Source organism: Salmo salar, chromosome ssa14 (genome assembly GCF_905237065.1).
Source record: "Salmo salar chromosome ssa14, Ssal_v3.1, whole genome shotgun sequence".
NCBI classification, from domain to species: domain Eukaryota; kingdom Metazoa; phylum Chordata; class Actinopteri; order Salmoniformes; family Salmonidae; genus Salmo; species Salmo salar.
Genome location: NC_059455.1, coordinates 24,740,505 through 24,755,197, shown reverse-complemented (window position 1 = coordinate 24,755,197; position 14,693 = coordinate 24,740,505). Strand labels below are relative to the sequence as shown.

At 42.9% G+C, this 14,693-nt stretch overlaps 1 protein-coding gene across 1 annotated transcript in view; it reads right to left on the bottom strand.

Annotated features, from left to right (window-relative positions):
* cdh18a (cadherin 18, type 2a) overlaps positions 1–14,693 on the bottom strand; it is a 58,307-nt gene that overhangs the window by 24,245 nt on the left and 19,369 nt on the right. The window contains exon 2 of the mRNA XM_014140420.2: positions 12,514–13,034. Coding sequence (XP_013995895.1) covers positions 12,514–12,747 — 234 coding nt within the window. The 5' untranslated portion in view covers positions 12,748–13,034. The remainder of the gene's footprint in view (positions 1–12,513; positions 13,035–14,693) is intronic.

Sequence of the window (14,693 nt, the reverse complement as noted above, 5' to 3'; positions counted from 1 at the left end):
AAATCAAAACATATTTTATATTTGAAATTGTTCAAACTAGCCTTCCTTTGCCTTGATGACAGCTTTGCACACTCTTGGCATTCTCTCAAACAGCTTCATGAGGTAGTCACCTGAATGCATTTCAATTAACAGGTGTGCCTTGTTAAAAGTTCATTTGTGGAATTTCTTTCCTTCTTAATGAGTTTGAGCCAATCAGTTGTGTTGTGACAAGATAGGATGGTATACAGAAAATATCCCTATTTGTTAAAAGACCAAGTCCATATTATGGCAAGAACAGCTCAAATTAGCAAAGAGAATCGACAGCCCATCATTACTTTAAGACATGAAGGTCAGTCAATGCGGAACATTTAAAGAACTTTAAAAGTTTCTTCAAGTGCAGTCACAAAAACCATCAAGCGCTATGAGGAAACTGGCTCTCATTAGGACCGCCACAGGAAAAGAAGACCCAGAGTTACCTCTGCGGCAGAGGATAAGTTCATTAGAGTTACCAGCCTCAGAAATTGCAGCCCAAATAAATGCTTCATGAAGTTCAAATAAAAGACACATCTCAACATCAACTGTTCAGAGGAGTCTGCGTGAATCAGGCCTTCATGGTCGAATTGCTGCAAAGAAACCACTACTATAGGACACCAATAATAAGAAAAGTCTTGCTTGGGCCAAGAAACATGAGCAATGGACATTAGACTGGTGAAAATCTGTCCTTTGCTCTGATGAGTCCAAATTTTAGATTTTTGTTTCCAACCACCGTGTCTTTGTGAGACGCAGAGTAGTTGAACGGATGACTTCCGCATTGCTGTGGTTCCCACCGTGAAGCATGGAGGAGAAGGTGCGATGATGCGGGGGATGCTTTGCTGGTGACACTGTTGGTGATTTATTTTGAATTCAAGGCAAGGCTACCACAGCATTCTGCAGTGATACACCATCCGGTCTGGTTTGCGCTTAGTGGGACTATGGAGTGATGGAGTGCTGCATCAGATGACCAGATGACCCGCTCAGCATATATGGGAACTCCTTCTAGACTGTTGGAAAAGCATTCCTTATGAAGCTGGTTGAGAGAATGCCAATAGTGTGCAAAGCTGTCATTAAGGCAAAGGTTGGCTACTTTGAAGAATCTCAATTATAAAATATATTTTTATTTGTTTAACACTTTATTGGTTACTACATGATTCCTTGTGTGGTACTGGTACTGTAAAGAAAAACTCTGTTCTAGAACTTTCAAAAAAAGAGAAGAAGACAAGAAGCTGCCTTGACATTTTGGGGCTGATGTATTTCCCTTGGTAGCCTAGCAGAACAAAGTCAATGCAATGTGTAAAATATGAATAAAACACTGGGGGCGCGGAACACTTACTCATTCAAACAGGTTAATCCAGCTCTATCGGGATTAGTCGTGCTACACTGAGTTGCATCATAGCAAAATAAATCTGTTGTACTTTGTTGACATGTCGTCTAAGTATTTTGGCCTCGTGTCTGCCGTGTCTGGTAAATGTGTTTTTACAAACACTTAAACACTGAATGTGGGGTGACAGGTTGTTTGAGACAGGTGTGAAACACCCCATTAGCTTTAAAATGGATCAGATGGAATATCATAAATATAGCAAACAAAATAGGACGTCTCCATTCGTAACAATACACCACTTCTTAAGAACATGGGCTGCATCCCAATAATCTCTCCTTTCTCCCAAAGTGTGCACTTGTTCATTTCCCCTCAGAGATTTGAAAGGAAATTTCCTCAAATTTTGAAAGAAACTTCCTCAAGCCCATGCCTTTACCAATCTAATGCTTTTATATTTGTGGGGCGTAGTGAACAAGTGCACACTTCAGGAGGGAGGAGAAATTATTGGGATGCACCTATAGCCTCCATGTTGTCAGACACCTGTGGTGCAGAACCTGTAGGGGGTTCTGTAAGGAGGGAAGTGAAAGATGGATAACAAACCATTAAAGAAAAAGTGTGAATCCCTTGACAGTACCAAAGCTGTGGGAGCTGGCTTGCATAATCTGTATAAGAACACAACTGGCCAGCCAATTCAGTTGTCCTATCATGAATGCAAGTGTTTGCTCTTCAGCAGAATGCTATTTCTCTACAGACACTGAGGGAAAATGTTCTGAATGAAGAATGATGCCAGAAGCTGTTGGCAGTTACAATCCTAAAGCTGTATTTTATACATTCCTCAGTGTATTGGTTTTTGTTGCCTCCGCTTTCAACCCTTCACACGCGCACGCACGTGCACACACACACACACACACACACACACACACACACACACACACACACACACACACACACACACACACACACAGGCTGCTCTTAATTCTTGGCAGCGAGTGTAATCCCTGAGCAGAGAGCAATTAGCTAAGACAGTGTTCACCTCCATGCCTCTTCCCATGCCTGAAGAGGGTACACACAGCAACCCTGTTTGCTACAGAATCACATGGAGAGTATCCAAGATATATTACTGCTGCAGATTCACATGAGAGAAGACCAATATAAACCAACAGAGGATCAAATTTACCACATGTAGGCCAAGTAGTTGTCTTTATTGTCTGTTTAGGACTCACCAAAATACAGCGTACTAGGCTACTACACAGTAATAAACATTATTGCGTAGTACAAAGTAGGTTGAATGTACATATGAATCCAAGGCTGATGTTGTCATTTAGTGGAAGTGGGTGGAACTACTGTGATGTTCTCAGTATGGCTGATGTTGTCATTTAGTGGAAGTGGGTGGAACTACTGTGATGTTCTCAGAAAGTTTGGGCCAAGGCAAGCATTTACACTGGCCCATGACACTACTTTCCCTCACAGAACATCCTGCCTGCAGTGACGGAGTAGCATTAGTTTATCTTTCGCTATGGTGCCTTTATTCACTAGCAGGGTAATGGGTTTACAGCTCATGACTGGTGCTTACCCTAGGCCCTGCGTTTTTAAAGAGATAAAATAACAAAACATTTCTCTGTCTGGGAGCTATGGGGGAATAGATAGATACATAAATATATGGAACTATCCACTGTGGTAATACATCACCAAGGGCCTGGTTGCAGAAGAGATGCAGAGCATGATATGATTTCATGATATGTGCAGGCTGTGTGTCTGCTGTCCACTTTTTCCATATGTTGCGTTTCATGTCTCTCTTTGTGTAAGAATTAGAATTAGCATGCCTTTTCTTCATAACATTTCCTACAAGGGAAAAGGCCATATCTATAGGAAAGAAGAATAGGCTCAGTTGCTATACTGTAAGATCCTACTGTAAAATCCTACTACTACAACCAGTAATAGACTCTAACAGGCATAGATGCTTCCAGTTTTAGAAGCAGTTTTAAAATAAGAAGCAAGTGTGCAGTATGCACAGAGGCAGTAGCCTTGTTCGTAAAAAAAGACACTACATAGCCTACACATTTATTTTTTTATTTTTTTTACCTCTTTTTCATGGTATCCAATTGGTAGTTACAGTCTTGTCCCATCGCTGCAACTCCCGTACGGACTCAGGAGAGGCAAAGGTCGAGAGCCGTGCGTTCTCTGAAACACGACCCAGCCAAGCCGCACTGCTTCTTGATACAATGCCCGCTTAACCCGGAAGCACCAATGTGTCGGAGGAAACACAATACAGCTCACAACCAAAGTCAGCTTACATTGCGCCCAGCCCGCCACAGGACTCGCTAGAGCGTGATGGGACAAGGATATCCCAGCCGGCCAAACCCTCCCCTAACCCGGACAAAGCTGGGCCAATTGTGCGCCGCCCCATGGCTCTCCCGGTGTCGGCCGGCTACGACAGAGCCTGGACTCGGATCTCTAGTGGCACAGCAATGCAGTGCCTTAGACCACTGCGCCTCTCGGGAGGCAGCCTACACATGTCTATCATGGGATTTGTTTGAATTTCAACCTGAGGACACTAATATTCATAATGATGCCATTTAGAATGCACTTAAATAATGACACGGAACTGTCTGCACATACGCTGCCAAGTTCACTGGTAGAGGCTTGTACAGAGGCTGATAAACTGCCTACGCTCCAAGAACCCTCAGACTGATTAAATCAGGACCCTGCCCCCTCTGCTAACCACAAATTACATGAGGCACGATGATGGAAAGGTCAATTTTATGCTGCAGCAAGAGCTCACTGACAAGATTCTTTTATAAATTGGGGGGGGGTACACCAAGTTTTAGTAATTTGCCATTAGTGAACCAGGGTGAAGGGTTTGATGTAATCTTTGTCTCTGAGGTCCCTTATCAGATATTTTAATCATACAATCTCACACAGTGAGAGGTGACGGTATTAGCAGCTGCCTGAGAGACTTGGCAGTACTAACGCTACTCTGCTGTATCAAAATTCTCTGGCCTCTGCTGCACCAAACACACGTCAAATCCATTGGTTGATAAGAGGTTGGGATGCCTGTGGACTGGGGTTGTAACCTGTAATCTAAATCAGAGGAAAGCAAGGGTGGTTTCAACAATCAGTGTGCAGTACATGTCTAGCCTATACAGGGAACAGCTAGCTACAATATACAGTGAGTGTACAAAACAGAATACCTGCTCTTTCCATGACCAGGTGAATCCATGTGAAAGCTATGATCCCTTATTGATGTCACTTGTTAAATCCACTTCAATAAGTGTGGATGAAGGGGAGGAGACAGGTTAAAGAAGGATTTTTAAGCCTTGAGACAATTGAGACATGGATTGTGTATGTGTGCCATTCAGAGGGTGACTGGGCAACATGCAAGTCCCTTTGAACAGGGTATGGTAGTAGGTGCCAGGCGCACTGGTTTGAGTGTGTCAAGAACTGCAACGCTGCTGGGTTTTTCACACAAAACAGTTTCCCGTGTGTATCAAGAATGGTCCACCACCCAAAGGACATCCAGCCAATGTTAGGCCAGTGGTCGAAAATGGGTCATTGATGAAAGAGGACAAAGGAGGCTGACAGGAATTGCGCAGAACAACAGAAGGGCTACGGTTAGTCAACTAACAGTCAAGTACAACATTGGTGTCCAAAGACCCATAAAAGAATGCACAACTTGTCGTACCTTGACACGAATGGGGTATGGCAGCCGACAACTTTACAGAGTTCCACTTCTTTCAGCAAATAACAAGAAACTGCGGATGCAGTGGGCTAAGGAACGAAAACACTAGACACTGGAAAATTGGAAAAACATTGCCTGGTCTGATGAATCCCAGTTCCTGCTGTTTCACGCTGATGGGAGGACTAGGGTATGGAGAAAACCACATGAGTGCATGCATCCATCATGCCTCATGTCAACATTGCAACCTGCTGGTGGTGTGATAGTGTGGGGTGTGTTTTCATGGCACACATTGGGCCCATTGATAAAAGTGTATCAATGTTTGAATGCCACAGGATATCTGAACATCATTGCCAATCAGATGCATCCCTTCATGGCAGCAGTGTATCCATCTGAAAAACATCAGCAGGATAATGCCCCATGCCACAAGGCTAGGATTGTCCAGGAATGGTTTCACAAACATGACAGTGAATTCAGCTTACTGCAATGTAATGCCCAGTCACCAGATCTCAATCCAAATGAGCATCTGTGGGATGAGATGGTACGTGCTATTTGGAGTAGAGGTCCACTACCAGCCAACTTGACACAACTTTGGAAAGCATTGGTGTCAATATAGGCCAGCATCCCTGTGGAACGCTTTCAAAACCTTGTAGAGGCCATGTCCTGACGAACTGAAACTGTTCTGAGGGTAAAAGGTGCAACTCAATATTAGGAAGGTGTTCCTAATGTTTTGTACACTCAGTGTCTACAGTAGCTGCTGTGATGAAGGAGAAGGCTATATAGCTAACTAGTCATAGCAGAGCAGAGTTGGGATCGTTCAGATAAAAATTATTTTTTTATCCATTCATCACTCTGACACATCTGAATCTGTAAAAAGTACAGTTTTCTAGGACAGGTCTGTCTGGGTCTGAACTGCACTCTTTGTACTCCATCCTGACTGAGCCTCTAAGGGGAGACAGGAGGCAGAGAAATGTCTGTGTGGACTTTGGAAAGGTGCAAAATATGCAGGACAGTGATAGTGTCAGCATCAGGAATAAATCCCCTTTAGGTTTACCTGTCCCAAAAGCAATTTAAAAATACATATTTACGTATTACACGGAAAGACTTTCAGTCTAAACAATGGGGTCATAAAAGTGTTGGCCAACATTTAAATACATCCCATTTTCTACTGATCATATTGATCTGTGGTGCCCACTGTAACTCGTCAAGCTGATACATGTAGGCATATGTGCTGTTGAAAATGGCTACATGATACTTCATTGCCTGATGTTTTCCTCATTGCCAAATCAACACCAAGAGAGTTGGAAGACGAAACCTCAACTGTCACAGCATCTTTGAGGAGAGTGACTTAAGCTCTCAGTCCACCCCCTCAGGGGATGTATGTGTGTGTCTGTGTGTGGTTTATTCATTGGAGCCATCTCTTACCAGCCTTTCATCCCACATGTCCCACAAGCCCCAGTTTAACCATCACCTTCGGTACATAGTGTCAATGTCATACAATGTCAGTGTCACAGTGGATTAGTTCACCTGCTATAACTTGTGCATTTCAAGAAGCCACTGTTAGACAATATCACTAGATGTGGCTCCTGTGGTAAGCTGTATAATAAGGCAGTTAGGTAACACTGCTTTCAGTCCCTAATGTTGGCATGTTTACGTATTCAATAAGGATTAATTACCCTGACCATGAACATACAAACAATTTATCCAATTTATCATAACAACAAAAATGTCCATTCATATTCATAGAGAAAATGATTTATTCATATACAGTACAGGTCAAAAGTTTGGACACACCTACTCATTCAAGGGTTTTTCTTTATTTATACAATTCTCTACACTGTAGAATAATAATGAAAACATCAAAACTATAAAATAGCACATATTGAATCATGTAATAACCCAAAAAGTGTTAAACAATTCAAAATATATTTTATATGTGAGATTCTTCAATGTAGGTACCCTTTGCCTTGATGATAGCTTTGCACACTCTTGTGCTATTTCATAGTTTTGATGTCTTCACTATTATTCTACAATGTAGAAAATAGTAAAAATAAAGAAAAACCCTTGGAATGAGTCAGTGTGTCCAAACTTTTGACTGGTACTGTATATACAGTTGAAGTCGTAAGTTTACATACAGCTTAGCCAAATACATTTAAACTCACTTTTTCACAATTCCTGACATTTAATCCAAGTAAAAATTCACTGTCTTAGGTCAGTTAGGATCACCACTTATTTTAAGAATGTGAAATGTAAGAATAATGGTAGAGAGAATGATTTAATTCAGTTTTTATTTCTTTCATCACATTCCCAGTGGGCCAGAAGTATACATACACTCAATTAGTATTTGGTAGCATTGCCTTTAAATTGTTTAACTTGGGTCAAATGTTTTGGGTAGCCTTCCACAATCTTCCCACAATAAGTTGGGTGAATTTTGGCCCATTCCTCATGACAAAGCTGGTGTAACTGAGACATGTTTGTAGGCCTCCTTGCTCGCACACGCTTTTTCTGTTCTGCCCACAGATTTTCTATAGGTGAGGGATTTGTGATGGCCACTCCAATACCTTGACTTTGTTGTCTTTAAGTCATTTTGCCACAACTTTGGAAGTATGCTTGGGGTCATTGTCCATATGGAAGACCAATTTGCGACCAAGCTTTAACTTCATGATGTCTTGAGATGTTGCTTCAATATATCCACATAATTTTCCTCCCGCATGATGCCATCTATTTTGTGACGTGCAACAGTCCCTCAAATCAAATCAAAGTTTCTTTGTCACGCCGAATACAACAGTGAAATGCTTACTTACAGGCTCTAACCAATAGTGCAAAAAAGGTGTTAGGTGAACAATAGGTAAGTAAAGAAACAAAACAACAGTAAAAAGACAGGCTATATACAGTAGCGAGGCTATAAAAGTAGCGAGGCTACATACAGACACCGGTTAGTCAGGCTGATTGAGGTACTATGTACATGTAGATATGGTTAAAGTGACTATGCATATATGATGAACAGAGAGTAGCAGTAGCGTAAAAGAGGGGTTGGCGGGTGGTGGGTGGCGGGTGGCGGGACACAATGCAAATAGCCCGGTTATCCGATGTGCGGGAGCACTGGTTGGTTGGTCCAATTGAGGTAGTATGTACATGAATGTATAGGTAAAGTGACTATGCATATATGATAAACAGAGAGTAGCAGCAGCGTAAAAAGAGGGGTTGCGGGGGCACAAAATGCAAATAGTCCGGGTAGCCATTTGATTACCTGTTCAGGAGTCTTATGGCTTGGGGGTAAAAACAGTTGAGAAGCCTTTTTGTCCTAGACTTGGCACTCTGGTACCGCTTGCAGTAGTAGAGAGAACAGTCTATGGTATGGCTGGGGTCTTTGACAATTTTTAGGGCCTTCCTCTGACACCGCCTGTTGTAGAGGTGCTGGATGGCAGGCAGCTTAGCCCCAGTGATGTACTGGGCTGTACGCACTACCCTCTGTAGTGCCTTGCCGTCAGAGGCTGAGCAATTGCCGTACCAGGCAGTGATGCAACAAGTCAGGATGCTCTCGATGTTGTAGCTGTAGAACCTTTTGAGGATCTCAGGACCCATGCCAAATCTTTTTAGTTTCCTGAGGGGGAATTTGTCGTGCCCTCTTCACGACTGTCTTGGTGTGTTTGGACCATTCTAGTTTGTTGTTGATGTGGACACCAAGGAACTTGAAGCTCTCAACCTGCTCCACTACAGCCCCGTCGATGAGAATGGGGGCGTGCTCGGTCCTCCTTTTCCTGTAGTCCACAATTATCTCCTTAGTCTTGGTTACGTTGAGGGATAGGTTGTTATTCTGGCAACACCCGGCCAGGTCTCTGACCTCCTCCCTTATAGGCTGTCTCGTCGTTGTCGGTGATCAGGCCTACCACTGTTGTGCCATCTGCAAACTTAATGATGGTGTTGGAGTCGTGCCTGGTCATGCAGTTGTGGGTGAACAGGGAGTACAGGAGGGGACTGAGCACGCACCCCTGTGGAGCTCCAGTGTTGAGGATCAGCGTGGCAGATGTGTTGCTACCTACCCTCAACACCTGGGGCGGCCTGTCAGGAAGACCAGGATCCAGTTGCAGAGGGAGGTGTTTAGTCTCAGGATCCTTAGCTTAGTGATGAGCTTTGAGGGCACTATGGTGTTGAACGCTGAGCTGTAGTCAATGAATAGCATTCTCACATAAGTGTTCCTTTTGTCCAGGTGGGAAAGGGCAGTGTGGAGTGCAATAGAGATTGCATCATCTGTGGATCTGTTGGGGCGGTATGCAAATTGGAGTGGGTCTAGGGTTTCTGGGATAATGGTGTTGATGTGAGCCATTACCAACCTTTCAAAGCACTTCATGGCTACAGACATGAGTGCTACGGGTCTGTAGTCATTTAGGCAGGTTGCCTTTGTGTTTTTGGGTACAGGGACTATGGTGGTCTGCTTGAAACATGTTGGTATTACAGACTCAATCAGGGACATGTTGAAAATGTCAGTGAAGACACCTGCCAGTTGGTCAGCACATGCCCGGAGCCCACGTCCTGTTAATCCGTCTGGCCCCGCAGTCTTGTGTATATTGACCTGTTTAAAGGTCTTACTCACGTCGGCTACAGAGAGAGTGGTCACACAGTCGTCCGGAACAGCTGATGCTCTCATGCATGCCTCAGTGTTGCTTGCCTCGAAGCGAGCATAGAAGTGATTTAGCTCATCTGGTAGGTTCGTGTCACTGGGAAGCTCGCAGCTGTGCTTCCCTTTCTAGTCTGTAATAGTTTGCAAGCCCTGCCACATAAGATGAGAGTCAGAGCCGGTGTAGTATGATTCAATCTTAGCCCTGTATTGACGATTTGCCTGTTTGATGGTTCGTCGCAGGGCATAGCAGGATTTCTTGTAAGCTTCCCAGTTAGAGTCCCGCACCTTGAAAGCGGCAGCTCTACCCTTTAGCTCAGTGCGAATGTTGCCTGTAATCCATGGCTTCTGGTTGGGGTATGTACGTACAGTCACTGTGGGGACGACGTCCTCAATGCACTTATTGATTAGGCCAGTGACTGATGAGGTGCACTCCTCAATGCCATCCGAAGATGTTCCAGTCTGATAGAAAACCGGCCTGTAGTTTAGCATCTGCTTCAACTGAGCACATTTTTATAGACCGAGACACTGGCGGTTCTTGCTTTAATTTTTGGTTGTAAGCAGGAATCAGGAGGATAGAGTTGTGGTCGGATTTACCAAATGGAGGGCGAGGGAGAGCTTTGTACGTATCTCTGTGTGTGGAGTACAGGTGATCTAGAATTGTTTTCCATCTGGTTGCACATTTAACATGTTGATAGAAATTTGGTAGAACTGATTTAAGTTTCCCTGCATTAAAGTCTCTGGCCACTAGGAGCGCCGCCTCTGGGTGAGTGGTTTCCTGTTTGCTTATTTCCTTATACAGCTGCCTGAGTGTGTTCTTAGTGCCAGCATCTGTCTGTGGTGGTAAATAAGCAGCCACGAAAAGTATAGCTGAAAACTCTCTAGGCAAGTAGTGTGGCCTGCAATTTATCACAATATACTCTACTTCAGGCGAGCAAAATCTAGAGACTTCCTTAGATTTCGTGCACCAGCTGTTGTCTACAAATATGCACAGACCACCCCCACCTCGTCTTACCGGAGTGTGCTGTTCTATCTTGCCGGTGCAGCGTATATCCATGTCGTCATTCAGCCACGATTCCGTGAAACATAGGATATTACAGTTTTTGATGTCCCATTGGTAGGATATTCGTGATTGTACCTAATTTATTGTCCAATAATTGCACGTTGGCGAGTAGTATTGACAATAACGGCAGCTTTCCCAGTCGCCTTCTCCGGGTCCTGACCAGGCATCTGGCTCTTTGTCCTCTGTACCTGCTTGCTTCCTCTTGCAAATAACGGGGATGTCGGCCCTGTGGGATGTTTGGGGAATGTCTTGCGCATCATCCTTGGTGTAGAAAAAATCTTTGTCTAATCCAAGGTGAGTGATCGTTGTCCTGATATCCAGAAGCTTTTTTTTCCGTAAGATACGGTTGCAGAAACATTATGTACAAAATAAGTTACAAATAACGCAGAAAAAAACACAATAGCACAATTGGTTGGGCGCCGTAAAACTGCTGCCATTTTTTCCGCCGGGATTTTATTTATTTTATCCTGCAGCAAAGCACCCCCACAACATGATGCTGCCACCCCCGTGCTTCCCGGTTGGGATTGTGTTCTTCGGCTTGCAAGCCTGCCCCTTTTTCCTCCAAACATAACGATGGTCATTATAGCCAAACAGTTCTATTTTTGTTTCATCAGGCGAGAGGACATTTCTCCAAAAAGTACAATCTTTGTCCCCATGTGCAGTTGCAAACCATAGTCTGGCTTTTTTTTATGGCGGTTTTGGAGTAGTGGCTTCTTCCATGCTGAGCGGCCTTTCCGCTAATGTCGATTTGTTTTACTGTGGATATAAATACTTTTGTACCTGTTTCCTTCAGCATCTTCACAAGGTCCTTTACTGTTGTTCTGGGATTGATTTGCACTTTTTGCACCAAAGTACGTTCATCTCTAGGAGACAGAACACGTCTCCTTCCTGAGCGGTACGACGGCTGCGTGGTCCCATGGTGTTTATACTTGCGTACTATTGTTTGTACAGATGAACGTGGTACCTTCAGGCGTTTGGAAATTGCACCCAAGGATGAACCAGACTTTTGGAGGTCTACAATTTTCTTTCTGAGGTCTTGGCTGATTTCTTTTGGTTTTCCCATGATGTCAAGCAAAGAGGCACTGAGTTTGAAGGTAGGCCTTGAAATACATCCACGGGTACACCTCCAATAGACTCAAATGATGTCAATTAGCCTATCATAAGCTTCTTAAGCCATGACATCATTTTCTTGAATTTTCCAAGCTGTTTAAAGGCACAGTCAACTTAGTGTATGTAAACTTCTGACCCACTGGAATTGTGATACAGTGAATTATAAGTGAAATAATCTGTCTGTAAACAATTGTTGGAAAAATGACTTGTGTCATGCACGAAGTAGATGTCCTAACCGACTTGCCAAAGCTATAGTTTTTTTAACAAGAAATTTGTGGAGTGGTTGAAAAGCGAGTTTTAATGACTCCAACCTAACTGTATGTAAACTTCCGACTTCAACTGTATATACAGTATATAAAAAATGTATTGTTGTATAATTAGCTTACCCATTTGAATTATTTATTATAGGGAGTAGAAATGTATATATGTTTGCTGAAAGTTAACAGAGATTAAAGCTATAAGCTCAAAATCTTTTCCAAAAGAAAGGAAATTGCTCTAAGGTTTCGTAAACGTACCTCTCACTTAACCTGGTGCAACATTGTTCCCAAACTGCTGTTGCTACTGTATGCACAACCAGGTACAGTTGCAATCATAGACTTTGCATTATGCAAAAACACCTACGGAGTGCAATACGTAGGCCTACTGTTTTCCTCTTTGCATGAAAATCCCTCGCATCAAAATAATGCCATTGAAGGAGACCATGAATAGCATACCTTTCCAACATGCTGAGCTTCTGGTCCAATATGTTCCTCTAAAACGAAGAACTGGTTCCATATCCAGCCCCTCTTGGGCCGGTGGTGCACGTCCTTCTCTCCGTCTGGGTGTTTGGTTTGGTTCCTGGGTGCTCTGACGTTGGGCCTGGGCTGGGACGTCCCATAGCTCCTCTGGACAAAGCACAGGCAGATCAGCAAAGGGCAGAGGCAGGCAGTGGTGGCAGGAATTCTCATGGTAGAGAATGTATGCTTCTCTAAGTCTTCCACTGTACCTTGGCAAACAGTGTACCAAGAGGCCACAACAGCGTCTCGACAGTAAGACAGTACTAGGTGCAGATCAGACCAGTCCAGAGATTTCTCCTAAAGTCCATGGTTTATTTCAGTCTGTCCACTAGGGATTAGAACCAAGGTTAATTTCCATGTTGGACAGAGGGGAAAAGAGCTGGTTGTTCATTTGCTCAGAGGATCCTCAGGAGATTTCATGAGTGGTCTGGTCTGAGCAGGTTGCCGTGTCGTTTCCCCTTGAAAAGATAAGAAGAAACGATATTAAGGAAACAGGAATAATGAGTCATGTTTTTCTTGCTGTGAAATCCCCTAATGCAATTTGATGGAATGGCTACTCCGATATTACACTTTGACTCATTTATAGAAGCACAATATTCTTTTCCACAATGTTCTTTTCTCATTTTGACCTGATTTCTGAGAGTCAATTGAGTATTTCTGTCCACTTCGGATGCAAGCCAGAGGATTCAAAACTACATTGCTGAGTCTGAGCTGAAAAGGCTAAGTTGTCTCTGTCAGACTTCACAACTGAAAGACATCCATTTTAACATGGCTTTTTGAAAGCAGGAGAGCCACAACTGTATCTCCATAGGCCATAATAGCATTTTGTGGACATTATTTTCTGCAGTCTTTGTCAGAGCATATTACAATAACAAGCTGCTTAAGAGCATTTGATTCTCACAATCTATGACACTGTAACAGAACATTTGTCACTTGGTAAACACCCTCACACAAGCAGAGATGTGGTTCTAACTTCCAGTTGCTGTTAATATTGTACTTTAAGTACTTTTGAATGATTCAGTTATTTTTATATTTTGTGTGAGAAAACAATCTGGAACAAAAACGTATATCACTCTGTAAAAAAAAGTATATATGCAGCACATGTGACAAGACTTGTTATGCCTCTGCCACTCAGGAAAGCATTTTGTGATTTCCTTCCCTTAGGTTTTGATTTGTTACACAACTGTGCTATTTTCTGATGCATTTCCACAAACCTTCAATCAGTCCACCTGTCAGCAGAGTACCAGCCAAGCTTAGTCGAAAAACAGTCCAACAACAAACAATTTGCAAGTGATAAATGTTTGATGTGAGGCGGCACAGAGGCTTGTCTATGGATGCAATGGTTACGTCTTCTTTGTTTCTATGTCTGCATTGCAATAAGCCAAACTAACTCTGAGATGTCAAAGACCAATAACAACAGATTATATGTGAAGCACAGTTAATTGTGCAATGACAACATCAAGGATGTGTGTGACCATCCTTGAAATGATTCATGGCTTAATTTGTGTTATTTGTCAACCTATAGCATGGGCTTGTGTTGCATGTTTTCTTGAATTATGTGTTTGTATGTTTTTCTACAATACCACCCACGCACCATGTACAGTATAGTATTGTAGATACAAATGAGGATTTCTCTGTGATGGGAAGTGGAGAGTGAAAAGCAGGTATACTGTAAGTGCACTGCTACTTAACATCCTTAGCCTTCACAAATGCATGATCCCATTCCCAATGCATATTCCAACAGCAGTCCATGTCTATGAAATTCCATGTTATAAAAGGGTGGCTGTCCTCATTCTAACTGAATATCACTAGTACTTACTGCAATTATAAAATCATTTAATTTGACCGTTCTGCCGCTCGTGCCTTGTCTTGACATTAGGCTCAATTTGAAGCTTAATTTGTCAAGTGAGCATGAAAAGAGCACTAGTGAGTCAGTGATAGTGCCTTTCCATGTTACCTGGATGTACTACACCATTCCAGTATTTGTGTATTGCAAATACTTCATACATCCAGAAACAGATGTTTATTTTCTAATCATTAACTACAGAAAACAATCAATTTAAACTGGTGACACCATTAGGGTGATGTTCACATCAATCAATAACTCTCCATGCGTG